This window comes from Hemitrygon akajei, chromosome 5 (assembly GCF_048418815.1).
Source record: "Hemitrygon akajei chromosome 5, sHemAka1.3, whole genome shotgun sequence".
NCBI lineage: Eukaryota > Metazoa > Chordata > Chondrichthyes > Myliobatiformes > Dasyatidae > Hemitrygon > Hemitrygon akajei.
In genome coordinates, this window is record NC_133128.1 from 144,842,189 (window position 1) to 144,868,307 (window position 26,119).

Genomic DNA, 26,119 nt, shown 5'->3' on the forward strand with positions numbered 1-26,119 from the left:
CGTAATTTGCTACCCTGTTACAACTCAGGGCCAAGAAATAACAGACAGCACACTGCATACGATTAAATGAATTATATTTATGAATCTTAACTAAAGGGTTAGTTAAGAAAAGAAAGAAAAAAATCAAAAAGGGCCCGTTATAATTAAACAGTCAAATGTGCACAAGTATCAGAATCAGGTTTATTATCACCGGCGTGTGACGTGAAATTTGTTAACTTAGCAGCAGCAGTTCAATGCAGTACATAATCTAGCAGAGAGAAAAAATAATAAATAGACAAGTAAACCAATTACATATATTGAATAGATTTTAAAAATGTGCAAAAACAGAAATACTGCATATTAAAAAAACAGTGAGGTAGTGTCCAAAGATTTAATGTCCATTTAGGAATCGGATGGCAGAGGGGAAGAAGCTGCTCCTGGATCGCTGAGTGTGTGCCTTCAGCTCAGCTCTTACAAAGGTCATAAATATTCACCCACCCACAGTCGAAATTGGCTACTTGCTCCATCAAATCATGGACCCCCACTGGGTTGAATCCCACTACCAGTTCTGTCCAGTGTCTTCTCTCTTCACCTGCCGATGAACAAAGGACCCAGCTCACATTCCAAAGCACCCATTATCCCTAATCATAAGCCAAGCACTGCTTCTAGAGAAAGACCATGACATTAGTAGTGAAACCTTTCCCAGGGTGTTACACAAAGAAGACACTCCAGCAGCTGTAATTCTTTAGCAGTTTAAACAGATTTGGTATGTCACCAAAGATTCTTGTGAATTTCTACAGATGTAGAACGACAAGCTTTTGAAATGGTTGCATTGGCACCTGGTATGAAGGTTCCAAAGCACGGGATTGAAAGAGGCTACGGAGAGTTGTAAGCCCAGAAAGCTCCATCACAGGAACATCTCCCACACTGCCAAGGATATCTTCAAGAGTTAGGGCCTCAAGAAGGTGGCATCCTTCAAAAAGACCCTGATCATCTGACTCATGCAGTCCTTCAGTTACTGATATTGGGGAAGAGGTACAGGATCCTGAAGATGTACACACATCAGGACAATTGTGGATATTTACCCATTGAACAAAAGAGAAAAAAATTTCCCTCACCCTCTGCTTTTTTTCAATTCCCATCTTTGGCCTCATACCTCTTCTAACCTGCCTGTTACACATTACACCCCACCCCTAGTCCCCTCTGCCTTCCCTTACCCCTATGGTCCATACTCCTGTACTATCAGATTTGTTCCTCTCCAGCCCTTCCCTCTCCAATCCACCTGCTTTCACCTATCACCTCCTTCCCCCCCTCCCCAGCTGTTATTCTGGCATTTTCCCAATCCCTTTTTAGTTCAGAAAAAGGGTCCCGGCCCGAAACACAAAGAGTTTATTTCTTTCCATAGATGCTGCCTGACGTGCTGAGTTCCTCTAGCATTTTGTGTGTGTTGCTTCGATTTCCAGCATCTGCAGACTTTCTTGTGTTTATAAAAGAGCTGTTGCAATGAGGCAGATGTTCATTTCATTGATACCTCATTCCTAATTATGTATAAAATGTCTCAATGGCCCCAAGGTCTCATTTCCTTCAAAATGTAACTTTTGGAGATTTTAACCAAAATTAAAAAAGGCAAAATTAAACAATCCAAAGACTTCAGGCTTGCTGCAATTAGAATAAGCAGTCCAGGATGCACAGCATCTCGTTCAGTGCCTGATGCCAATATTAAGACAGCAAATTAGGCAACATAGCCGGAGATTCCAATAGAAAAAGGAGATACATCACCAGGAGATCCCATATCTGGAAGTCCACTAGACAAAGCATCTGAACCAGCAGGTGGCCCCACATCAGGAGGTCCCACCAGACAAAGGAGATACACTATCAGCAAGGGACGGGTGAACCTGAGCATAATAACTGGATGAATTCCTGTAGGTCAGTGAAAAAACAAAAGAACTTCCAGATGCAATTCTGAGAATATACAATACAGTATTTATTAATTTATTTTGATCCACAATACATTAAACAATAATATACAACAAAGGACAGAACATTTTACAAACAATCAAATTCCCATTTACAATAAAATTTACAATCAGGAACTCCAGGCCCCTTAGTCTTGTAATCAGTAAATTCAGTATAATTGTTAACATCTTGTAGATTCTGAATGAGGTCTTCTTGTGTTCACATTGAGTTCAGACTCTGTGGAGTTCCATTCATGGTTAGTGACGGGATCGCGAGTCCTCATTTTGTTCCTGGAATGGAAAGATGAACAGATTTGTAATTTTCAGCTGGACTGAACTCACTCTGATGTCAATGTTCTGTCATTAGTTTTAAGGATGATCATATCAGACACAAAGTTTCAGTTTATACTTACATTTGAAGGCTCCTCCGATGATAATTCTGTTGACTTGCTTTTCATCTGTTTTACAAGATAAAATCAGATTTGCATATCAGTGATAGATCCACATCAAAAACCACTTCACAATTAATCTGAATTTCAGCAAAATATTAACATAATGGACTCAATTACAAAGAATGTCACTTTCTTGAAGAAGATGTAAACAAGAATTGTGAAGATATTACCAAGACTGGAGGGTTTGTTGCGTAAGGAAAGGCTGGATAGGTGAGGAGCTGATTCTCTGAAGTACAAGAAAGTAGGTGAAGATGTAATACTGTACAGGTTAATAAAATTTGGAGAGGAATAGATAAGGTGAATAGCCAAAGTAATTTCCTCAGGGTAGAGGAGTCTAAAGTGAGAGAACATAGATTTAAAGTACAAGGGGGAAGATTCAAAAGTGAGGTGAGGGGCAACTTTTTCAAATAAAGATGGTGGTTTTATGGCATGAATGGCCAGTAGAAATGTGACATATAAAATGCATTTGGGCAGTCCATAGATAACGAAAGATATTTAAGAGATATGGGCCAAATGTAGAAAACTTGTTCAGCACAGATGAATTGGACAGAGGACCAGCTCCTGCATTGTATTACTCGATGGTTCTATTAATCTAACAGGGGTGATTGATTCCTTCATTTGTTCTCCACTGTGCTGACTTTGATTGCTTAAGGTTGTTATAGGCAGCGTTGTAGTGGGGATAATCTCCCACTACCTATTAAATGCTCCCAGTAGCATACATTTCAAATAGCCTCTGACAATCAAACCAAGCTCCAGGCCTCCACGTGTACCTTAGTTACTAAGCCAATGGAACGGTTGCTACTGAAGGATGGAGGAGCAAAGATGGTTTACTGGAACTTTAAAACTAGTTGCTTCAGGCACATGGGGCTCATCAGCTGTGGTTAGCAGTTCATCTTGGAGAATGAATACTCTGATCTCAAACCTCCACTGCATTGCGTCTACAGCCACCCATGGGAATGGCTTTCGGAATAACCCACAAGGAAAACTCTGGATCTGCAGTCCCTAAGGCAGTCCTATGTTGAGTTCAAAGCTGACTGGCAACTCCTGTAACACCACTGGTGCCAACCTGTATCAGTCTCTGCCATCCTTTGGATTCATCAGCTACATGGAGAGGGTGAACCTGCTACATAGACAACAGCTTGCTCTCCATATCATACTGCCTTGGCTTATGTACCAGCTTGTGTGCCACATAGACAGCTGGGACACAAAGTCCACGGTTGACCTGACCAGTGGAAAGCCTCAGTGCTGACATCTCCCTGCACCATACACTTGTAGACTCAGAGCCAATAGTTACAGTGATTTAAATGAGGGGATCCTCCTTTCATGAAACTACCAGAAATATCAATCCACAGACCATGATTGTCCCCAGGAGAGAGTGTCCTTTCAAATTCTATTTCAAAATTTAGTGAAGAACAAACTCACACTCAGGCTAATGATGGGCATCCTCAGGGCATCCACAGAGAATTTGTGCATTAATATGCCATGCTCTCCCTGGTCTACGTAGTCATTTAATTATGTTTGCCCAAATTAAGTTTCGTCAGTATATTATGGGCGAAAATCAATAGGTAAAAATTCCAAGATTAGACTTACATCAGAAGACTCCTCGACTGATGTCTCTTTTGACTTGCTCATTACCTGCATGAAAAGATCAATATTTATATGCTTAGCATTTTAATTTATGAAAGTTTATGAAGTTTAACCTGAGAACAAACCCTTCAAAGATTCAATTATTTATAAACCTAGAAATATCCCCTTTTTAAATTTATTACTGCAGTGGAGAAGTGCTCACCAGAACAACTACATTCTGCAAAAATAATCATATCACCTGGATAATGTGAAGTGTGAGGGGTCTGTAGATAATTTGGGGAAATTGTCACTCTCACCCAATTAATTGGTATTGGTGTGTTGAAGCTGATCTTCACCATCACTTGGTCTCTGTAATTGGTGATTGTTACGGACTTTGCCCTCGTATCCAGCATCCAATCTTGTCGATACTTTATCCTTGAGGGGAAGCAAACTCATTCTCTGTATTGGAGCCCCTCAGTCAAACTTCCCCACAGGTATCAAACATCGCAATACCTATCTCAGTAGACTGACCTAAAGAAAGCGGTGCAGACTAGATGGCCAAATGGCCTTATTCTGCTCCTATATCTTATATTTTATGGTCTAAATGGCCCTTTCTCCGTCTACTCTGACATAGTTGAATCCAATATGTTTAACATATTTACTTAGCATCAAGATCAAAAAGATCACCTTTTTTTCCATTTATACTCACATCAACTGAATCCTCAAGAGATGTCTCTTTTGATTTGTCTTCTTCCTGTATGGAAATAATATTTATATATTTAGTACAGGGCAGTGAGGAATTTTGAAAACATATAAACTGAAAAATTCCCAGTTTGCACAAGTATTAAATATTGAAATATAACGGAGTCTTCGTTCACTCTGGGCATTACAGCAGCAACTGCAGCAGGCCATTGGGAAGACAAATTATCTTTATTGCAAGAGGACTTGAAAAAAAGAATACTGTAATTGTATTGAGCCTTGGTGAGGACTGTGTGGTTTTGGTCTGCTTACCTGAAGAAGGATATGCTTCAGACAGAGGATACAACAAAGTTATACAAGTATACTACCCATGAAAATACATCTGCCACATGAAGAGAGATTAAGTGTGATAGACTCTACTCATTACAGGTTAAAAGAATGAGAGGTGAACAGAATTATGAGAGGGCTTGATTGCTTATCAGGGAAAGGGTTTTTACTAATCTAAGGAGTTGAGACCCTGGCTCATAGTCTCAAAATAAGAGCTTGGTCAATGAGGAATGAGGTGAAACTCAAATGGTGAATCTTTGGAATTCGCTACCCCGGAGAGCTGGGGAGTCTCAATCGCAAGTTCGTTCAAAACAGGGATTGGAAGAATTGTTTGATTTTAAGGGAATCAAAGCTTACAGTGTTACGACAGGAAAATGCTTTGAGGTAGAAGCTAATATTCAATGTTCTCACTGTCTGTCACACCCACCATCTAGAACAGGCCAAGAATGACGTAAGATCCTCAGACTCTATTCTGACAGATCAACCTAGGTTTCATATCTTATTGAGAAACTGGATATCAAATCCTAAATTAAACTTACATTTGAAGATATTTCCGGTGAAGTTTCTTCTGATCTGCTTCTCACCTATATAAAAACATGTACAATTATATCATTAGTACAAGGTATATTTAGTAAATCTAAAACATTATTACCAAATAATAGACCAGAATGTTGAATTATCAATGGCTAGTTATTAATCCTAACATATCTGAATGATAATTCTACGAATTAGTGTTAGATTGCAGAAGCTTCAAAGAAAAATCTCTCTATACTACACTGATTTTAAAAAACTGTCAGGAGCAGAGTGAATGGATATTCCTGCCACAGTTGCTATAGGCATCATTGCCATCTGTTTTATTGAATCCATGGAAGGATTGGTACTTGGTGAATCTCAGTGATGAGAGTTTGACAGACACTTCTCCTGTAGTCCTGTTCTGCTGATGCTCAGTTCATCTTCAGCAGAGAACAAACTCATCACACACTGAAATCTAACATTAGGATCCCCTCCCTACACATCAGACTAGGATAACATGCTGTCTTATCCACTATTCCTAATGGAGAACTTAATATTTCATTGCAAACAATTATAATCACCCCATCATGAACAATTGAGATCAACAAGAAAAAAATCTGATAAATTACTGATTAATACTCACATCTGAGATTTCCTCAAGTGATTTTTCTTTTGATTTGCTTTGTGCCTGTAAGATAAAGATACTTATTTTTAGATCTTCAGCATAAATAAGCAATGAAATGTTCAGTAAAGGATCTTGTGTTAGAAATTCCTTTGTCCTGAATTGTATGAATGCTGTTACCTCAATACTGGTTTCACTCGATTCTGTCGAGTCACTCTCGCTGTCAACTGTCTTCAGACCGTCACACTCCACATCAACGTCAGCTACCTTATCAGCAAAAAATTCCACATGGCTTTTGCAAAACCCTTTCCCCTGTTAGAATGAAGCATAAGGAATGGAAATTATTCAGGATTCCAAGCAAGACAATAAATCAACATGATTATGATCTAACTCAATTCTTAGCCTTTACTTTGATATAACTGCATATGTATGGCCATTTCTATCAACCAGGCTGTAATTAAAGCCTGTATTTTGATGTTAAAACATACACAGACTTGCAAGATTTTATATAACTCTGGACTCACCGCAATGTTTTTAGGGCGGAAAGAACAACTGGGATCATCAAATTCTTGTCCAGAATTCTTGGAGCAGTCAGTTTCTTTCACAGAGAATGTTAAATCCACACTGTAGGACAGTTTACCCGTACGGTATGTCTTAAGAAAGGGAGAAGGATAATTGGTGAATTATTACCTTTGGTGTTTTTCCACTGGCCTGATAAAACTCAGAGTTACAGAGACTTTAATTCCAACCAGTGGTTACAACAACAATCAACCAAAATGGACAAGAGAATTACTTTGCCCGATGGTAAAACTGTCACTTAAACCATCACGATAGGGATACTCAATTTGCATGAATCCATAATTATTGGAGGAAATTAACTAACGTATTTGGAAAAACTTTTAGTGACTTCCAAATCAAAGATTGGTTGAACTTCCAAACTTAATTCCAAAGTTTTGGTCCAATCAAAGTTGCACAACTCAAACACTGATAAAGAATTAAAAAGCTGACCATTCTATACACAATATAATATTCAGCTCCTGTTGAATACTTAGATTCCATCTTATCTTAAAATTTATCTCATAGTTTGAATTATGCAGTTTGAGGCTAATCAGCCCTTCAGGTTATATGGGCTCCCAGCAGACCAATCCCATCAATCCCACTCTCTCTCTCATCAAATCCCCATAATGTTGCAACTTATTCTCCCTATTACAAAACATCATCTATCCTTTGATTTTTTGTTGTTGTTAAACTACTCTTAGGGTAGGCTTAAGTGGACAGTTACCCTGCACTCAGACATATCCATAGTTTGTGAAACACAATTAGCCAATGGCACACTTACATTTGTCACACCTCTCCTGGTGATACCACAGAGGTTGGTGATCTCAGTGATTTCATTCAGCTTTATAACTGAGGCTCTCAGAGCTTCCTTAGTGCTTGGCACTCCTGCAGAGAGAGAGCGGAAGTCATACAAGGTATCCCAAAAAAACTCTGTGAATTCTTCTCACACCTGGGTAAAATATTGCTGACTGAACCAACAACTTCAGTACCAACAACATTCTGCTTTCTGGTTTTCCGTTCTCCCCAGTACTTACCTGAGCAGTAGAGGATCTGCACAGCAGCAATGGCAAGCAGGAAAGTTTTCATTCTGGTTTGCGTGGAATCAGCCAGTTTCTCACAGTGAAGGAACTGCTTCTCTCTCTCTTGATCTGCCTTCACCGCGCTGCCTTTGGTCTTTATATCCTGCACCCCCACCACATTCAAACACTGACTCGTGTTTGCTCAGCTCGCTGACCGTGGGCACCGGAACCAGATGAAAGGTGGGCTCTAATTATGGGCAGAGCTTCCTCCCGGTATCGTCATCATGTTTAGATTTGGTGAAGAATTGAGTGAGATTATGTTTCATTTCTTGGAATATGAAATAATAAAATTTACAGGGGTGAAGAAACAATCCTCTCAAACTTGTACAAATTCACTTAACACTTGAACTAAATTCCGTGATGATTTACCTCCAGTGTTTCGGGAATGTGCTGAAATTTCCAGCACACTGCTACAAGAAATCTTAGTGATAAATCCAAAGAATGTTAAGAGAAATCTTGTATGTTTTTCATGTTCTATCAACATTTGCAGTAATATTGATGACATTATTAGAGGTAAATGAGTTTTGTGAGCAGTTGGGAGAGTCCGTGTGACTGGATGATTGAAAAATCGAAGATAGAAAATAAAGAAATTAAAAAGGTTAACTCAACATTGTTGGCCAGAAGGCCCGTAATGTGCTCTAATGTAATTTTGGAGACACAGGAGACTGCAGATGGTAGAAATCTAAACTAACATACTCAGCAAGTCAGGCAGGATCTATGGCGGGAAATGGACAGGCAATATTTTGGTTTAAGTCTCTCACCTGGACTGGAAGTAAAGAGAGGAGGTAGTAGAAAAGTGAAGAAAGTGGTGGAGCAAGATTTGACAGCGTAACACACTGTAGCCTGGTTTATTCATTATTAGGATTATTTCATTCCTGCATTGCTTTTTTGCCTTTTTTAAGTGTACAGATCTTTAAAACAACAGTGCAATGAATGTTCTAATTGCTCCACATGAAGAAATTTATGTAAATGTCACATCTAACATTTGAAAAGCAAAATACCCACAGTTGCTGGAAATCTGAACTTCACTCTCGCTCTCTAGGTGACAGGTTTAAATAAATGGCCCTCACAACCTGTTGTTCGTTCTTAGGAATTGATCATTTCCATTCACCACAACAACTTTCTGAATTGTTCTATTAACTTCCTATTAAATTAATCCTTTTCTGATCCAATGAAAATTGTCTTGAAATCTAAAATTTCCTAACTGCAGTCTCATATCATTCCTAATATGCCAGAAATTCTATCCTATCCACTTGTTGTGAGTTCAAACATCCTTTCTCCCTCTCTGGCAGGTTGATTCCTTTGTACCAGCAGAGCCCAACACAGGATGTTAACTGAGCCAGTGACAGGTGGCTAGTTCAACAGTTTTATTGCTGTTAAGACTATTTCTTGGGATCATCAATCCAGGGCTTATGTGGTCACCAACCAGAAGGTAGCATCAAGGGTGAAGTCTGAGAGAAGAACACAGACTCAAAGGAACATCATTCCACTCCATCATCAAGTTCTGATGTAAGGGCATTCTGTAACATTCAGCTCCAATTTGTCTTGTGTTCCACTGTGCATCCCTTAGCCTTGCTGTGATAAATCTGTTAAATCTGTTTCTGACTCTGATTTTGGTTTTCCAGGCATCATTCCAGTAACACTAACCTTAACTCATTCGTTTTCAATGGGTTAAACTTGGAACAAACATGTCAGTGTTTGGTTAATCAGATCTGTAAACAGAATGACGATTTCCCACAGTTGAGTATTTCTGAGCAGCACTGACCGTTGAGGTGATCCACTGTGCCGTGTGTGGGAGTACCAGTTCACTGATGCAGGGGCAGTGTGCACACGTTGGGCACGTCCAGCATGGTTTTGTGGGAAGCTCATAAACTGATGGTCTCTTTATCTACCAGCCAAGTTTGTGCGGGATAAATTCCCCATTTCACTCCCAAGAATCCAGTTTGCTGATAAATAAACTAACAAACATGCAGATAAACAGTAATCAAGGATTATGAGTAATCCAGCACCCAGAAACTGAAGCATTCACACTGCAACAGACAACAAGATGCTGCAATGCCCCAGTGTAGTCTCTGAGAAAGGGATATTAGAATGTATCGTTCTGTTCCAGTCACCTAGTCTCAACAATAGCAATAGTGCAGTAAACACCGAATGTGTTACTGGCCCTGTGTTTCCATTTACCCCAGTATTAAAGCTCATAGATTTGAATCACAGGTTCTTGGGGCAGTTTTGACCGTGGTCATACATTGATCTTCAATGTGTGGAGTATTTGCTCAAACCTCTTTATGGCGAAATATTAACTGTTAACTTCAGCTACTAACTGCTCCCGCCAGGCTCCAGATCTGAATATGGACTGTAGATTAAACTTAAAATTCAGCTCTGGCCAATGGGTTCCAAAGAGCTGTGAGCTGCAATTAATTCAAAAACCAGACAATGCTGATTTAACATTCATTTGGGTGTCTGTAGTGTGGGTACAAAGAAGGATGTGTGAAAGATATATGCAATTCAAAGGAAGTATTGCAGATACATCATAAGTATAGAATTGACCTTTGATCTTTAGCATATAAAATGTCATGTAATGTTGGGTTGAGTAGGTCTCTTGCTCCGAAAGGGTATCAATATGATGCCCTCTGTGTTTCATTTTGTCAAATAAAGACACTACTTCATATCTACCAGCTGCCTCTGCACACATTGAGTTCATAATACTGTAGTATTACTACAGATTAGTGTCTGAATAAAGGATCAACCCATTACAAGGATTTCACTGCAATTTGTTCCTGACGACAGAAGCTGTTTAGTACTCTGAGCATGGGTACTTCACCCAGGGCTTTGTTTTGGACCGGGAGTTGTTGACAGTGGTCATGAAAGCTGAGGTCAGGGTTCCTGGCTCCTGGGCTGTATGCTGACCTCAGAGTTCATGTAGGAGGGGAAGGGGAGAGTGAAAGAGAAAACAGAAAATTAATTAGTGCAGGTAAACAGCTCAGGAAAAGAAAACAAGTCAGCACCTGCCTGTAAAACATGTGTCAATATCAGTCCTATTTTGAACAGAACTAGGCTCTCATCTTTTCATCATAAAGACTTGCAAAATAAGTCAAGACACTTTTTATTGTCATTTCAACCATAACTGCTGGCGCAGTACACAGTGAAAATGAGACAATGTTTTTCAGGACCATGGTGCAACATGAAACAGTACAAAAACTACACTGAACTACGTGAAAACAACACAGAAAAAAAACTACACTAGACTACAGACCTACCCAGGACTGTATAAAGTGCACAAAACAGTGCAGGCATTACAATAAATAATAGACAAGACAATAGGGACAGTGGAGGGGAGTAAGTTGGTATCAGTCCATCCTCTGGGTATTGAGGAGTCTGATAGCTTGGGGGAAGAAACTGTTACATAGTCTGGTCGTGAGAGCCCGAATGCTCTGGTGCCTTTTCCCAGATGGCAGGAGGGAGAAGAGTTTGTATGAGGGGTTCGTGGGGTCCTTCCTAATGCTGTTTGCTTTGCGGATGTAGCGTGTAGTGTAAATGTCTGTAATGGCGGGAAGAGAGACCCTGACGATCTTCTCAGCTGACCTCACTATCTGCTGCAGGGTCTTGCGATCCGAGATGGTGCAATTTCCAAACCAGGCAGTGATGCAGTTGCTCAGGATGCTCTCAATACAACCCCTGTAGAATGTGATGAGGATGGGAGGTGGGAGATGGACTTTCATCAGCCTTTGCAGAAAGTAGAGACACTGCCGGACTTTCTTTGCTATGGAGCTGGTGTTGAGGGACCAGGTGACATTTTCCGTCAGGTGAACACCAAGTAATTCGGTGCTCTTAACGATCTCTACCGAGGAGCCGTCGATGCTCAGCGGGGAGTGGTCGCTCCATGCCCTCCTGAAGTCAACAACCATCTCTTTTGTTTTGTTCACATTCAGAGACAGGTTGTTGGCTCTGCACCAGTCCGTTAGCCACTGCACCTCCTCTCTGTAAGCTGATTCGTCGTTCTTGCTGATGAGACCCACCACGGTCATGTCATCGGCGAACTTGATGATGTGGTTCGAGCTGTGTGTTGCAGCACAGTCATGGGTCAGCAGAGTGAACAGCAGTGGACTGAGCACACAGCCCTGGGGGGCCCCTGTGTGATGGTGTTGGAGATGCTGCCTGTCTGATGATGATGCCAGTCTGGAAGTCTAGTATCCAGTTGCAGAGGGAGGTGTTCAGGCCCAATAGGCTCAGCTTTCCGATTAGTTTCTGAGGGATGATTGTGTTGAATGCTGAACTGAAGTCTATGATCAGCATTCAAACATACGTGTCTTTTTTGTCCAGGTGGGTTAGGGTTAATGTTTTTAAAGTAGGAAAATCTGAATTAAGTTATCTTGTAAGAAGTCTATTTATCCCCAGTTTTTACAGGGCAGTGCATTTAAGTTAACCCTTTTCATGCCTAGATTCATTAGTTGTGGCTGGTGTTTCATCTTCATGTTGCTCATTGAAGCAAAGTTTCAGTCAATAATAAAGCCAAATGACCATAAGATATAGGAGCAGAAGTAGGCCCTTCGGTCCATCGAGTCTGCTCCGCCATTCAATCATTTGCTGATCCAATTCTTCCGGTCATCCCCACTCCCCTGCTTTCACCCCATACCCTTTAGTGCCCTGGCTAATCAAGAACCTATCTATCTCTGTCTTAAATACAACCAATGATTTGGCCTCCACAGCCTCTTGTAGCAACAAATTTCACAGATTTATCAAACTCTGACTAAAGTAATTTCTCTGCATATCAGTTCTAAAAGGATGTCCTTCAATCCTGAATTTGTGCCCTCTTGTCCTAGAATCCCCTACCATGGAAAATAAATTTGCCATGTCTAAGCTGTTCAGGCCTTTTAACATTCGGAATGTTTCTATGACATCACCCCTCATTCTCCTGAAGTCCAGGGAATACAGTGCAAGAGCTGACAGACATTCCTCATACGGTAACCTTTTCATTCCTGGAATCATTGTCGTGAATCTTCTCTGAACCCTCTCTAATGTCAGTATATTCTTTCTAAAATAAGGAGCCCAAAACTGCACACAATATTCCAAATGTGGTCTCACGAGTGCCTTATAGCGCCCCAACATTACATCCCTGCTCTTATATTCTATACCTCTAGAAATGAATGCCAACATTGCATTCCCCTTCTTCACAACTGACTCAACCTGGAGGTTAACCTTTAGTGTATCTTGCACAAGGACTCCCAAGTCTCCTTGGATCTCTGCATTTTGAATTCTCTCCCCATCTAAGTAACAGTCTGCCCATTTATTTCTTACATCAAAGTGCATGACCATATACTTTCCAACATTGTATTTCATTTGCAATTTCTTTGCCCATTCCCCTAAACTATCTAAGTCTCTCTGCAGGCTCTCTGTTTCCTCAACACTACCCGCTTCTCCACCTATCTTTGTATCATCAACATATATAGCCACAAATCCATCAATACCTTGGCCCAAATCATTGACATACATCGTAAAAAGCAGCGGTCCCAACAACGACCCCTGTGGAACTCCACTGGTAACCAGCAGCCAGCCAGAATAGGATCTCTTTATTCCCACTCAATGTTTTCTGCCGACCAGCCAATGCTCCACCCACTCTAGTAACTTCCCTGTAATTCCATAGGTTCTCACCTTGCTAAGCAGCCTCATGTGTGGCACCTGGTCAACGAGCTTCTGAAAATCCAAGTACACCACGTCTGCTGCATCTCTTTTGTCTACTCTGCTTATAATTTCCTCAAAGAATTGCAGTAGGTTTGTCAGGCAGAATCTTCCTTTCAGGAAACTATGCTGGCTTTGGCCCTATCTTGTCATGTGCCTCCAGGTTCTCCATAATATCATCTCTAACAATTGATTCCAGCAACTTCCCAACCACTTATTTCAGGCCAACAGGTCTATCGTTTCCTTTCTGCTGCCTCCCACCCTTCTTAAAAAGTGGAGTAACATTTGCAATTTTCCAGTCATCCGGTACAATGCCAGAATCTATCAATTCTTGAAAGATCATTGTTAATGCCTCCACAATCTCTCTAGCTACTTCCTTCAGAACCTAAGGGTGCATTTCATCAGGTCTAGGAGATTTATCCACCCTCAGACCAGTAAGCTTCTTGTGCACCTTCTTGGTCACAATTTTCACTGCACTTACTTCACTCCCCTGACACTCTTGAATGTCCAGTATACTGCAGACATCTTCCACTGTGAAGACTGATGCAAAATATGCATTCATTTTCTCTGCCATCTCTCATTACACTATCTCCAGTGTCATTTTGTATTGGTCCTATATCTATCCTCGACTCTTTTTTTACCCTTTATATACTTAAAAAAGCTTTTAGTATCTTCTTTGATATTAGTCACCAGCCTCCTTTCATAATTCATCTTTTCCTTCTAAATGACATTCTTAGTTTCTTTCTGCAAGTTTTTAAAAGCTTCCCATTCCTCTATCTTCCCACTAGCTTTGGCTTCCTTGTATGTCCTCTCTTTTGCTTTTACTTTGCCTCTGACTTCACTTGTCAGCAACGGTAGTGTCCTTCTTCGCTTAGAAAATTTCTTCTTATTTGGAATATGTCTGTCTTGCACTTCCCTCATTTTTCGCAAAAACTCCAGCCATTGCTGCTCTGCTGTCCTTCCTGCAAATTTCCCTTTCCAGTCAATTTCAGCCAGTTCTCCTCTCATGCCGTTGTAATTTCCTGTATTCCACTGAAACACCGACACATTGGATTTTATTTTTTCCCTCTCAAATTGCAATGTGAACTGGATCATAGTGTGATCACTGTTCCCTAAGGTTTCCTTAACCTTAAGCTCTCTTATCACCTCCAGATCATTGCACAACACCCAATCCAGCACAGCCAATCCCCTCGTGGGCTCAACAACAAGCTGCTCCAAAACGCCATCTGTTAGACATTCTGCATATTCTCTCTCTTGAGGTCCAGTACTGACCTGGTTTTCCCAATCCACTTTCCTGTAGCTGTATGTGATAGTGCAGACCCTGCTTTCTAAGAAGGATGGCATCCCAAGAAAGGTTTGGTGATTGGCATTTGCAGAGAAAACCAAGTATGAGCAATTTACATTCTATGCATTATATAAGGTGGATTGAATCTGGAGGAAAACCAGAATGCCGTCTCTCAATTCACTGGTGACACAACTGTTGTTGGCAGAATCTCGGATGATGATGAAGAGGCATACAACCATGAGACATCAACTAGTTGAGTGGTGCCACAAGAACAACATTGCACTTAATATCAGAAAGACCAAAGAATTTATTGTGGATTTCAGGAAGGGGCCATTGGGAAAACACATACCAGTCCTCATCGAGTGGCCAGCAGTGTAAAGGGAGAGCAGCTTCTAGCTCCGGGTTGTCAGCATCTCTGAAGATCTATCCTGCACCTAACATATTGATGCAATTATGAAGAAGAGACAACAAGAACTATATTTCATACAGTTTGAGGAGATTTGGCATGACACCAAATACTCTTACAAATTTCTACAGATGTACCATCAAAAGCATCCTGTCTGGTTGCATCACCATCTACATCTCCTTCATGGGCACTAGTCTCCTCACCATCAAGGACATATTGAAAGGCAATGCTTCAACTGGATAGTATCCATAGATTCATTCTCTCAGCCATCAGATTTCAGAATGAATCATAAACATTGCCCCACGTTTTGCTCTCTTCTTACACTTCTTGTTTTTTTAAATATATTTCCAATTACAATTGTTGTTATTTTTAATGTGTTGTTCAGTACTACCGCCTCAAATCAACAGATTTCATGACGTGTATCAGTGATAATTAACCTGATTCTGATTCTGAGGGACCAGATATATAAGTGTTTGGATGGACATAGACTGGTTAAGGTAGTCAGAATGGCGTTGTGTGTGCTAAATCATGTCTAACCAATCTTATGGAATTTTCCAAGGAAGTTAGCAGGAAAGTTCAAGAAGGCAAGGCACTGAATGTCGTATACATGAACTTTAGTAAGGCCTTTGACAAGGTCCAACATGAGAGGTTTCAGTCTCTCAGCATTCAAGATGACATAATAAATTGTATTAGACTTTGCTTTGAGCAAGAGCCAGAAAATGGTAGTAGATGTTTGCCTGTCAAAGTATTGAGTGCAGGAGACGGGTTGTTATATTGAAGACGTACAAAGTATTGGTGAGGCCTTATTTGGAGTATTGTGCGCAGTTCTGGTTATCTACCTACCAGAAAGATGTCAGTAAGGTTAAAAGAGTACAGAGAAAATTTACAAGGACATTGCCAGATCTGGAGTACCTGTACTATAAGGAAAGATTGACTACATGAGGATTTTATTCCTTGGCATGTAGAAGATTGAGAGGAGATTTGACAGTGGTGTACAAAATTATGAGGGGTATAGATAGGGAATCTTTTCATTCAGAGATCCGTGAGAGTGTGGAACAAGCTGTCAGCACAAATGGGGCATCCAAACTCAAGAGAAGTTTGGACAGGTAGGGGTATGGATGACCATGATCCCAATGCAGTTCGCTGGGAGTAGGCAGTTTAAATGGTTCAGTCTGGAGGGAACCATTTCTGTGCTGTACTTTTCTATAACTCTATGACTCTGTGATAGATCAGATCGTTAAATGGTGCCCCAACATTAAACTCTCATTCAGAGTCAACAAGATCAAGGAAATGATTAACTTCAGGAAGGGGAAGTCGGGATAACACACACCAGTGCTCATTTGGGTGTTACTGGTGGAAAAGGTGAGCAGTTTCAATTTCCTGAGTGTCAACATCTCAGAGAATCTACCTTGGCCCGAATACATTGATGCAACTACAAAGGAGGCACATCCCAGCAGCTCTACTTCATTCGTAGTTTGAGAAGATTTGGTATGTCACCAAAGATTCTTGTGAATTTCTACAGATGTAGAGTGACGAGCTTTCTAAATGGTTACATTGGCAGCTGGTATGAAGGCTCCAAGGCACAGGATTGAAAGAGACTGCAGAGAGTTGTAGGCCCATCACAGGAACATCCCTCACACCACCAAACACATCTTTGAGAGGCAGGTCCTAAAGAAGTCGGGATCCTTCACAAAAGACCCTAACCATCTGACACATACTGTCAACTAGTTACTGAAATTTGGGAGGAAGCACAGGAACCTGAAGACGTACGCACAACAGTACATGTTTGGATAATTAACCACTGAATAAGAGAAAAATACATTTCCCTCCCCTCCACTTTTTTTCTATTTCTCACTCTAGCCTCTTATCTCTTCTCACCTGCTGATTACCCCACCCTCCCCCCAACCCTGGGTCCCCTCTGCCTTCCCTTGCTCCTGTGGTCCACTCTCCTCTCCTATCAGATTCCTTCCTCTGCAGACCTTCCCATTACAACCCACCTGCCTTCACGTGTCAGCTCCTTCCCCACTCCCCACCTTTTTTATTCCGGCATCTACCCACTTCCTTTCCAGCTCAGATAAAGGGCCTTGGCCAGAAACTTCAACAGTTTATTAATTTCCATAGAAGCTGCCTAACCTGCTGAGTTCTTCCAGCATTTTGTGTGTGTTGCTTCGATTTCCAGCATTTGCAGAATTTCTTGTGTTTATAAATATTAGAGCTGCTGCAATGAAGCAGATGTTCATTTCATTGAGACCTCATTCCTAATTACGTCTAAAATGTCTCCTGGGCCCCAAAGTCTCATTCCTTCAAAACATTACCACTGGGAGATTTTAACAAAATTTAAAAGGTAGAATTGAACAATCTAAGGACTTTAAACTGGCTGCAAATCATTCAATGCTTGATGCTGATCTTAAGGCAGCAAATTAGATAATGTAACAGGAGATTCCAACAGAAAAAGGAGATACATCACCAGGAGATCAGACCTCTGGAGGTCCCACCAGACAAAGAAGATACACTATCAGCAAGGGATGGGTGAACCTGAGCATAATAACTGGATGAACTCCCGTAGGTCAGTGACAAACAAAACAACTTCCAGAAGCAGTTCCGTGAATATACCATATTGTACTTATTAATTTATTTTGATCCACAATGCATTAAACAATAATATACAAAGGACAGAACATTTACAAACAATCGAATCTCCCATTTACAACAAAACGTACAGTCAGGAGCTCCAGGCTCCTCAGACTTGGACATGAGTGAGTACAGTACAATTGTTAACATCTTGTAGATTCTGAATGAGGTCTTCTTGTGTTCACAGTGAGTTCAGACTCTGTGGAGTTTCATTCATGGTCAGTGCTGGGCTCTCGAGTCCTCATTTTGTTCCTGGAATGGAAAGATGAACAGGTTTGTAATTTTCAGCTGGACTGAGCTCACTCTGACGTCAATGTCTTGTCATTAGTTTTAATGATGATCACATCAGTCACAAAGCTTCAGTTTATACTTACATTTGAAGGTTCCTCCAGTGATAATTCCATTGATTTGCTTTTCATCTGTTTTATGAGATAAAATCAGATTTTCACATCAGTGATAGATCCACATCAAAAACTTTACAACTTATGGAAGGAACAGCCAATAGAATTGGTAGAGACAGGTTGAAATGTGACATTTAAAATGCATTTGGCCAGTTCCATAGATAAGAAAGATTTTTAAGTGATATGCCCTGACTTAGTATTGCCTTGCATAACACATAGACAGCTGGGACACAAGTTGGTCCCTGTTCAACCCGATGAACGAAGGTCTCAGTGTTGACATCTACGCCATACACTTCTAGACCCTGAGCTCGTAGTTAAACTCAGTTAAATGAGAGAAATGTAATGGATCCTCCTTTCATGAAACTACCAGAAATATCAATCCACAGACCATGATTGTCCCCAATAGACTTTTCAAATTCTATTTCAAAACTTAGTGAAGAACAAACTCACACTCAGGCTAATGATGGGCATCCTCAGGGCATCCACAGAGAATTTGTGCATTAATATGCCATCCTCTTCCTGATCTACGTAGTCATTTAATTATGTTTGCCCAAATTAGGTTTTATCTGTACATTATGTTTAAAAATTAATAGATAAAATTTCAGAGATTAGACTTACATTAGAAGACTCCTCGACTGATGTCTCTTTTGACTTGCTCTTGACCTGCATGAAAAGATCAATATTTATATGCTTAGCATGTTAAGTTATGAAAGTTTGTGGGGTAACCTTTGAACAAAACTAGGAATATCACAATTTTTAATTTATTACTGCACTGGAGAAGTCCTCTCCAGAACAATTACATTCCGTATAATGATCAACATAGCCTAAATAATGTGAGGTGTGGGGTGTCTGCATATAAATTGGGGAAAATGTCACTCTCACACAATTAATCACATTGGTGTATTGAAGCTGCTCTGCACCATCACTTCAACTCTGTAATTGGTGAGTGTTAGAGACTTTGCCCTCACGCCTAGTACCCAATCCTGTTGATTTCCAGCTCACTTTATCCTTGAGGGGAAGCAAACTCATTCTCTGTATTGGAGCCCCTCAGTCAAACTTCCTAACAGAAATCAAACAACATAATCCCTTTCTCAATGCACTGACCTAAAGTTAGTGGAGCAGATTTGATGGGCAAAATGGCCTATTTCTGCTCATTTGTCTTGTATCTTATGGTCTAAATTGCCCTCTCTCCTTCTATTCTGACAAAGCTGAATCGAATATGTTTAACGTGTTTACTTAACGACAAGATCAAAAAGATCATCCGAATTTTTTTCCAGTTATACTCACATCAGCTGAGTTTTCAAGAGATGTCTCTTTTGATTTGTCTTTTTCCTGTACGGAAATAATATTTTTATGTTTACTACAGGACAGTGAAGAACTTTGATAATATATAAACTGAAAAATCCCCAATTTGCTCAAGTATCAAATATTGAAATATAATGGAGACTTTGTTCACTCTGGGCATTTCAGCAGCAAATGCAGCAGGCCATTAGGAAAGCAGATTATTTTTATAGCAAGAGGACTTGGAAAGAAGAGTACAACAATTGTATCGAGCCCTGTGAGGATTGTGTAAATGGTTGCTTATCTGAAGAAGGATATGCTTGAGACAGAGGATATTGCAAAGTTATACTAGTATAGTGCCCATGAACGTGGATCTGTCGCATGAGGAGAGATTAACTATGATAGACTATTCATTACAGATAGGACGAATGATTGCCTAACCATAAGCAAAATTATAAGAGGGTTTGATTGGATATCAGGGGAAGGGTTTTCACCTGTCTAAGGAGTTGACAGCTTGGCTTACAGTCTCAAAATAATAGCTTGGCCAATGTGGAATGAGGTGAAACTCAAATGGTGAATCTTTGGAATTTGCTACCCCCCAGAGAGCTGTGGAGGCTCAGTTGCAAGTTCATTCAAAATAGGGATTGGTGGATTGTAAGATATTAAGGGAATCAAGGCTTACAGTTTTACTATAAGAAAATGGTTTGAGGTGGGCACTAGCTAATATTCAATATTCTCTCTGTCTTCTCACCCCCACTGTCTGGAACAGGCCAAGAATGAATTAAGATCCCTAGACTCTATTCTGACAAATCAATCTAGGTATCACAACTTATTGAGAAACTGAAGATATCAACTCCCAAATTAGACTTACATTTGCTAATAATTCCAGTGAAGTTTCTTCTGATTTGCTTTTTGCCTATATAAAAATGTACATTTATAGCATTAGGGCAAGGTATATTTAGTAAATCTAAAGCATTATCACCAAATAATAGACCAGAATGCCAAATTATGGATGGAGCTATTAATCCTGACATTTCTGAATGATAATCACATGAACTAGCATTAGATTGCAGAAGCTTCAATAAAAATTCTCTCTACACTACACTGATATTCAAAAAAAATGTCAGCAGCAGATTGAATGGATATTCTGACAATAAGTGAAACAGGCATCATTACCGTTTGTTTTATTGAATCCATGGAAGGATTGGTACTTAATGACTCTCAGTGATGAGAATTTGACAGACACTTCTCCTGTAGTCCTGTTCTGCTGATGCTCAGTTCATCTCCAGCAGAGAATAAACTCATCACACACTGAAATCTAATATTAGGATCCCCTCCCTACACATCAGACTGGGATAAGACCATAGACTATAAGATCATAAGACATAGGAGCAGAATTAGGCCTTCTAGCCTATCGAGTCTGCTCTGCCATTCAATCAAGCCTGATCCTTTTTTCTATCTCCTCAACCCCAGTTCCCAGCCTTCTCCCCGTAACCTTTGATGCCACATCCAATCAAGAACCTATCAATCTCTGCCTTAAGTACACCCAACAACCTGGCCTCCACAGCTGCAAGTGGCAATAAATTCCACATTCACCATCGAAGCCAAATATTTCATCATCTAAATCATTTATATACAGCATAAAAAGATCTAGTCCCAACACCAACCCCTGCGGAACACCACTGGCAGCCAACCAGAAAAGGATCCTTTTATTCCCACTTGCTGCCTCCTACCAATCAGCCAATGCTCTAACCGTGTTAATAACTTCCCTGTAGTAACATGGGCTCTTAACTTGGTAAGCAGCCTCATGTGCGGCACCTTGTCAAAGACCTTCTGAAAGTCCAAATACACAAAATTCCCTTTATCTATCCTACTGTAATCTCTTCAAAGAATTCCAACAGGTTCATCAGGCAGGATTTTCCCTGAAGGAAACCATGCTGACTTTGTATTATCTTGTCCTGTGTTACCAAGTACTCCATCACCTCATCCTTACCAACTAACTCTAAGATCTTCCCAACCACTGAGGTCAGGCTAACTGGTCTATAATTTCTTTTCTGCTGCCTTCCTCCTTTCTTAAAGAGTGGAGTGACATTTGCAATTTTCCAGTCCACTGGCACCATGCCAGAGTCCAATGATTTTTGAAAGATCATTTCTAATGTCACCACAATCTCTAACGCTACCTCTTTCAGACCTTAGGATGCAGTTCATCTGGTCCGGGTGATTTATATGTCTTTAGGTTTTCCAACTTTTTGAGCACCTTCTCCCTTGTAATAGTAACTGCACCCACTTCTCTTCCTTCACACACTACAACATCAGGCACACTGCTGGTGTCTTCCACAGTGAAGACTGATGCAAAATACTCATTTAGTTCAGCAGCCATCTCCTTGTCCCCCGTTATTATTTCTCCTGCCTCATTTTCTAGTGATCCTATATCCACTCACATTTCTCCTTTATTTTTAACTTGAAAAATCTTTTACTATCCACTTTGATATTATTTGCTAGCTTGCTTTCATATTTCATCTGTTCCCTTCTAATGATTTTTTTAGTTGTTCTCTGTAGATTTTTAAAAACTTCCCAATCCTCTATTTTATGACTAAGTTTTGCTTTGTTATATGCCCTTTCATTTGCTTTTACAATAGTTTTGACTTCCCATGTCAGCCACAGTTGTACTATTTTACCATTTGAGTATTTCTTCATTTTTGGAATACACATGTCTTGCACCTTCCTCATTTTTCCCAGAAACGCACACCACTGCAATTCTACTGACATCTCTGACAGCAGCTCCTTCCAATTTACTTTGGCCATCTCCTCTCTCATACCACTGTAATTTCCCTTACTTCACTGAAATAGTGCTACATCAGACTTTACTTTCCCATTATCAAATTTCAAGTTGAACACAATCATATTGTGATCACCGGTTCCTAAGGGTTCTTTTACTTTAAGCTCCCAAATCACCTCTGGTTCTTTACATAACACCCAATCCAGTATAGCTGATCCCCTAGCAGGCTCAACAACAAACTGCTCTAAAAAGCTTTCTTTTAGGCATTCAACAAACTCACTCTCCTGAGATCCATTACCAACTTGATTTTCCCAGTCGACCTACATGTTAAAATCTCCCATGACTACCATAACATGCTGTCACAATTCCTAATGGAGAAAGTAAAATTTCATTGCTAAGAATTATAATCATTTCATCGTGAACAATTGAGATCAACAAGAAAAAAATCTGATAAATTACTGATTAATACTCACATTTGAGGTTTCCTCAAGTGATGTTTCTTTTGATTTGCTTTGCGCCTGTAAGAGAAAGACATTTATTTTTAGATCTTCAACATACATAAACAATGAAATGTTCAGTAAAAGATCTTCTGTTAGAAATTCAATTGCGCTGAATTGTATGAATGAATTTACCTCAATACTGTATTCATTCGATTCTGTCGAGTCACTCTCACTGTCAACTGTCTTCAGACCGTCACACTCCACATCAACGTCAGCTACCTTATCAGCAAAAAATTCCACATGGCTTTTGCAAAACCCTTTCCCCTGTTAGAATGAAGCATAATGAATGGAAATTATTCATGATTCCAAGCAAGACAATAAATCAACATGATTAGCATCTAACCCAATTCTTAGCCTTTCCTTTGATATAACTACGTATGTATAGTCATTTCTATGAAATAGGCTGTAATTAAAGACTGTATTTTGATGTTAGAACATACACGGACTTGCAAGATCTAATATAACTCTGGACTCACCGCAATGTTTTTAGGGAGGAAAGAGCAACCGGGATCATCAAATTCTTGTCCAGAATTCTTGGAGCAGACAGTTTCTTTCACAGAGAACGTTAAATCCACGCTGTAGGACAGTTTACCCGTATGGTATGTCTGAAGGAAGGAAAAGAGATCATTGGTGAATTGCTGCATCTGGTATTCTTCCACTGAACTGAGAAAACTCAGAGTTATGGAGGCTCTATTTCCAGCTGATGGTTACACTGGTCGTGTCTGAGTAATCAACCAAAATGGACAAGAGAATTACTTTGCCCAATGGTAAAACTGTCACTTAAGCTATCATGATAGGGATGCTAAGTTTGCATGAATCCATAATTACTGAAGGAAATTAACTAACAAATTTGGGAAAATTTTCAGTGACTTGCAAATCAAAGACTGGTAGAACTTCCAACCTTAATTCTGAAACTTTGGTCCAATCAAAGTTCCACAACTCAAACACTGATTGAGTACTAAATTGCTGAACACTGTACATAATATGAAATTCAGCTCCTGTTGAATACCTAGATTCTATCTTATCTTCAAATGCATCTCACAATAAGATATATGCAGTTCATGGCCACTGAGCTCTTCAGGCTTATACTGGCTCTCAGCTGAAAAATCCCATCAATCCCTCTCTCCTTCTCATCAAATCCCCATAATATTACAACTTATTCTCCCTATTACAAAATGTCATCTCTCCTTTGATTTGTTTTTTGATGTTAAACTGCTCTTAGGGTGGGCTTAAGTGGACAGTTACCCTGCACTCAGACATATCCATAGTTTGTGAAACACAATTAGCCAATGGCACACTTACATTTGTCACGCCTCTCCTGGTGATACCACAGAGGTTGGGGATCTCGGTGATTTCATTCAGCTTTATAGCTGAGGCTCTCAGAGCTTCCTTGGTGCTTGGCACTCCTGCAGAGAGAGAGGGGAAGTCATACAAGGTATCCCAAAAAAACTCTGTGAATTCTTCTCACACCTGGGTGAAATATTGCTGACTGAACCAACAACTTCAGTACCAACAACATTCTGCTCTCTGATTTTCTGTTCTCCCCAGTACTTACCTGAGCAGTAGAGGATCTGCACAGCAACGACGACAAGTAGGAAAATTTTCATTCTGGTTCACGTGGAATCAGCTAGTTTCTCACAGTAAAGAACTGCTTCTCTCTCTCTCTCTCTCTCTCTCTCTCTCTCTCTCTCTCTCTCTCTCTCTCTCTCTCTCTCTCTCATTCTACATTCACCAGGCTACCTTCGGTCTTTATATCCTGCACCCCCACCACATTCAAACACTGACTCGTGTTTGCTCAGCTCGCTGACCGTGGGCACCGGAACCAGATGAAAGGTGGGTTCTAATTATGGGCAGAGCTTCCTCCCGGTATCGTCATCATGTTTAGATTTGGTGAAGCATTGAGTGAGATCATGTTTCATTCCTTTGAATATGAAATAATAAATGTTCAGAGGAGAAGACACAATCATCTCAAACTTGTACAGAATCACTGTGCATTTAAACTAAATTCAGTGATGATTTACCACCAGTGGTCCAAGAATGTGTTGGAATTACCAGCACACTGCTGCAAGATCTGAGTGATAAATCCAAAGTATGTTGAGAGAAATCTTGTATTTTTCCATGTTCTATCAACGTTTCTATGTACAGTGATATTGATGACATTATTAGAGGTAAAGGAGTTTTGTGGGCAGTAGGGAGAGTTTGTGTCATGACTGCTCCAGGAATATCTCTCATCAGTTAGCATCTTCAACTTGATTGTGAAATATTTGACTTTGGAAAGTCAAATTTGAAGGCAAATGTGGTGTTAATGGCAGGAATCTTAACAGTGTTGGAAGAACAGAGGTATCCTGGTGCTATGTCTGTAGATTTCCTCTAAGATGCCATGAAAGTTGATCAGTTTGTTAGGAAGGCACTTAGTGTCTGGGGGAACTGATTTCAAGAGTCAAGAGGTAATTTTGCAGTGAAGTAAGTCCCTGATCATACTATCCTTCAAATATTGATTTCAGTACTGGTTGAGTCAATCTGGATTCAAATAGATTTCAAATAGATTTGAGTTAATTTGGCACATGTATATTGAAACATACAAAGTTTGTATAATGAGATACGTCTTTCATGAACAACCAACACACCTGAGGCTCTGCTGGGAGCAGCCCACAGTGTCGCCACACATTCCAGCATCAGCTTAGCAGGCCCTCAGTACTCAGCAAAACAATACAGAACACAATAATCAAAAAACAGCAACAGCAAAAGCAAGCCCTGTTCCTCTTTTCTGTATGGATTGAAGGAGGATTAGACATGAAGTGATAGAGATGTACACAATAAGAGGTATTGATCGAGTGGGTAGCCACAAACATTTTTCCCAGGATGGAAATGGCAAAAAATGAGTGGACATAGATTTAAGGTGATGAATGTATAAGAATGTATAAGGGGGATGTCAGAGGTAAGTTTTTTTTATAAAGAAAGTGATGGATCCATGGAAAGGCCTGCCAGGGATGGTGGTAGAGGCAGTTACATCAGGGATATTTAAGCAACACTGATAAAAGCACATTGATGATTGAAAAATAGAGGATAGAAAATAAAGAGAAGGGTTAGATTGATCTTACAGTATATTAGATGGTCAACACAACATTGTGGGCCAAAAGGCTGGTACTGAGCTCTGATGTACTGTGTTCTAATTTTGAAGACACAAGAGTCTGTGGATGGTAGAAATCTGGACTACCACACAGCATCTATGGTGGGAAATGGATAGACAAGATTTCAGTTTAAGTCTCTTCATCTGGGCTGGAAATAAAGAGAGGACATAGTATAAAAAGTGATGAAAGCGGAGCAAGAGCTGACAGGCTACCCCACTACAGCCTGGTTTAATCATTATTAGAATTATTTAATTTCCTTTATTGCTTTTAAATCTTTAC

The 26,119-nt window shown here is 40.1% G+C and overlaps 2 protein-coding genes across 4 annotated transcripts in view; both read right to left on the bottom strand.

The window, feature by feature from the left end:
* The window catches only part of LOC140728264 (secreted phosphoprotein 24-like), a 42,195-nt gene extending 17,767 nt beyond the window's left edge, over positions 1–24,428 (bottom strand). The window contains exons 1-10 of one of the 3 annotated variants that reach the window (XM_073046756.1): positions 24,265–24,428; positions 24,012–24,115; positions 23,186–23,314; positions 22,842–22,973; positions 22,683–22,727; positions 20,302–20,346; positions 19,437–19,481; positions 18,768–18,812; positions 18,123–18,167; positions 17,735–18,000 (exon numbers count right to left, since the gene is read on the bottom strand). In XM_073046756.1, the coding sequence (XP_072902857.1) occupies positions 17,968–18,000; positions 18,123–18,167; positions 18,768–18,812; positions 19,437–19,481; positions 20,302–20,346; positions 22,683–22,727; positions 22,842–22,973; positions 23,186–23,314; positions 24,012–24,115; positions 24,265–24,316 (675 nt within the window). In that variant the 5' untranslated portion in view covers positions 24,317–24,428 and the 3' untranslated portion in view covers positions 17,735–17,967. Of the gene's footprint in view, positions 1–17,734; positions 18,001–18,122; positions 18,168–18,767; positions 18,813–19,436; positions 19,482–20,301; positions 20,347–22,682; positions 22,728–22,841; positions 22,974–23,185; positions 23,315–24,011; positions 24,116–24,264 lie in introns of those variants that run through there. The other 2 variants (XM_073046757.1, XM_073046755.1) reach the window with 2 other exon arrangements.
* LOC140728265 (secreted phosphoprotein 24-like) lies at positions 1,940–7,853 on the bottom strand. The gene is made up of 10 exons (XM_073046758.1): positions 7,706–7,853; positions 7,453–7,556; positions 6,638–6,766; positions 6,294–6,425; positions 6,135–6,179; positions 5,518–5,562; positions 4,662–4,706; positions 3,977–4,021; positions 2,348–2,392; positions 1,940–2,225 (listed from the first exon to the last, which is right to left on the bottom strand). Exons 1-10 carry the CDS (start codon positions 7,755–7,757, stop codon positions 2,193–2,195), a joined length of 675 nt encoding a protein of 224 aa, XP_072902859.1. The 5' UTR covers positions 7,758–7,853; the 3' UTR covers positions 1,940–2,192.
* Positions 24,429–26,119: the final 1,691 nt, after the last annotated feature.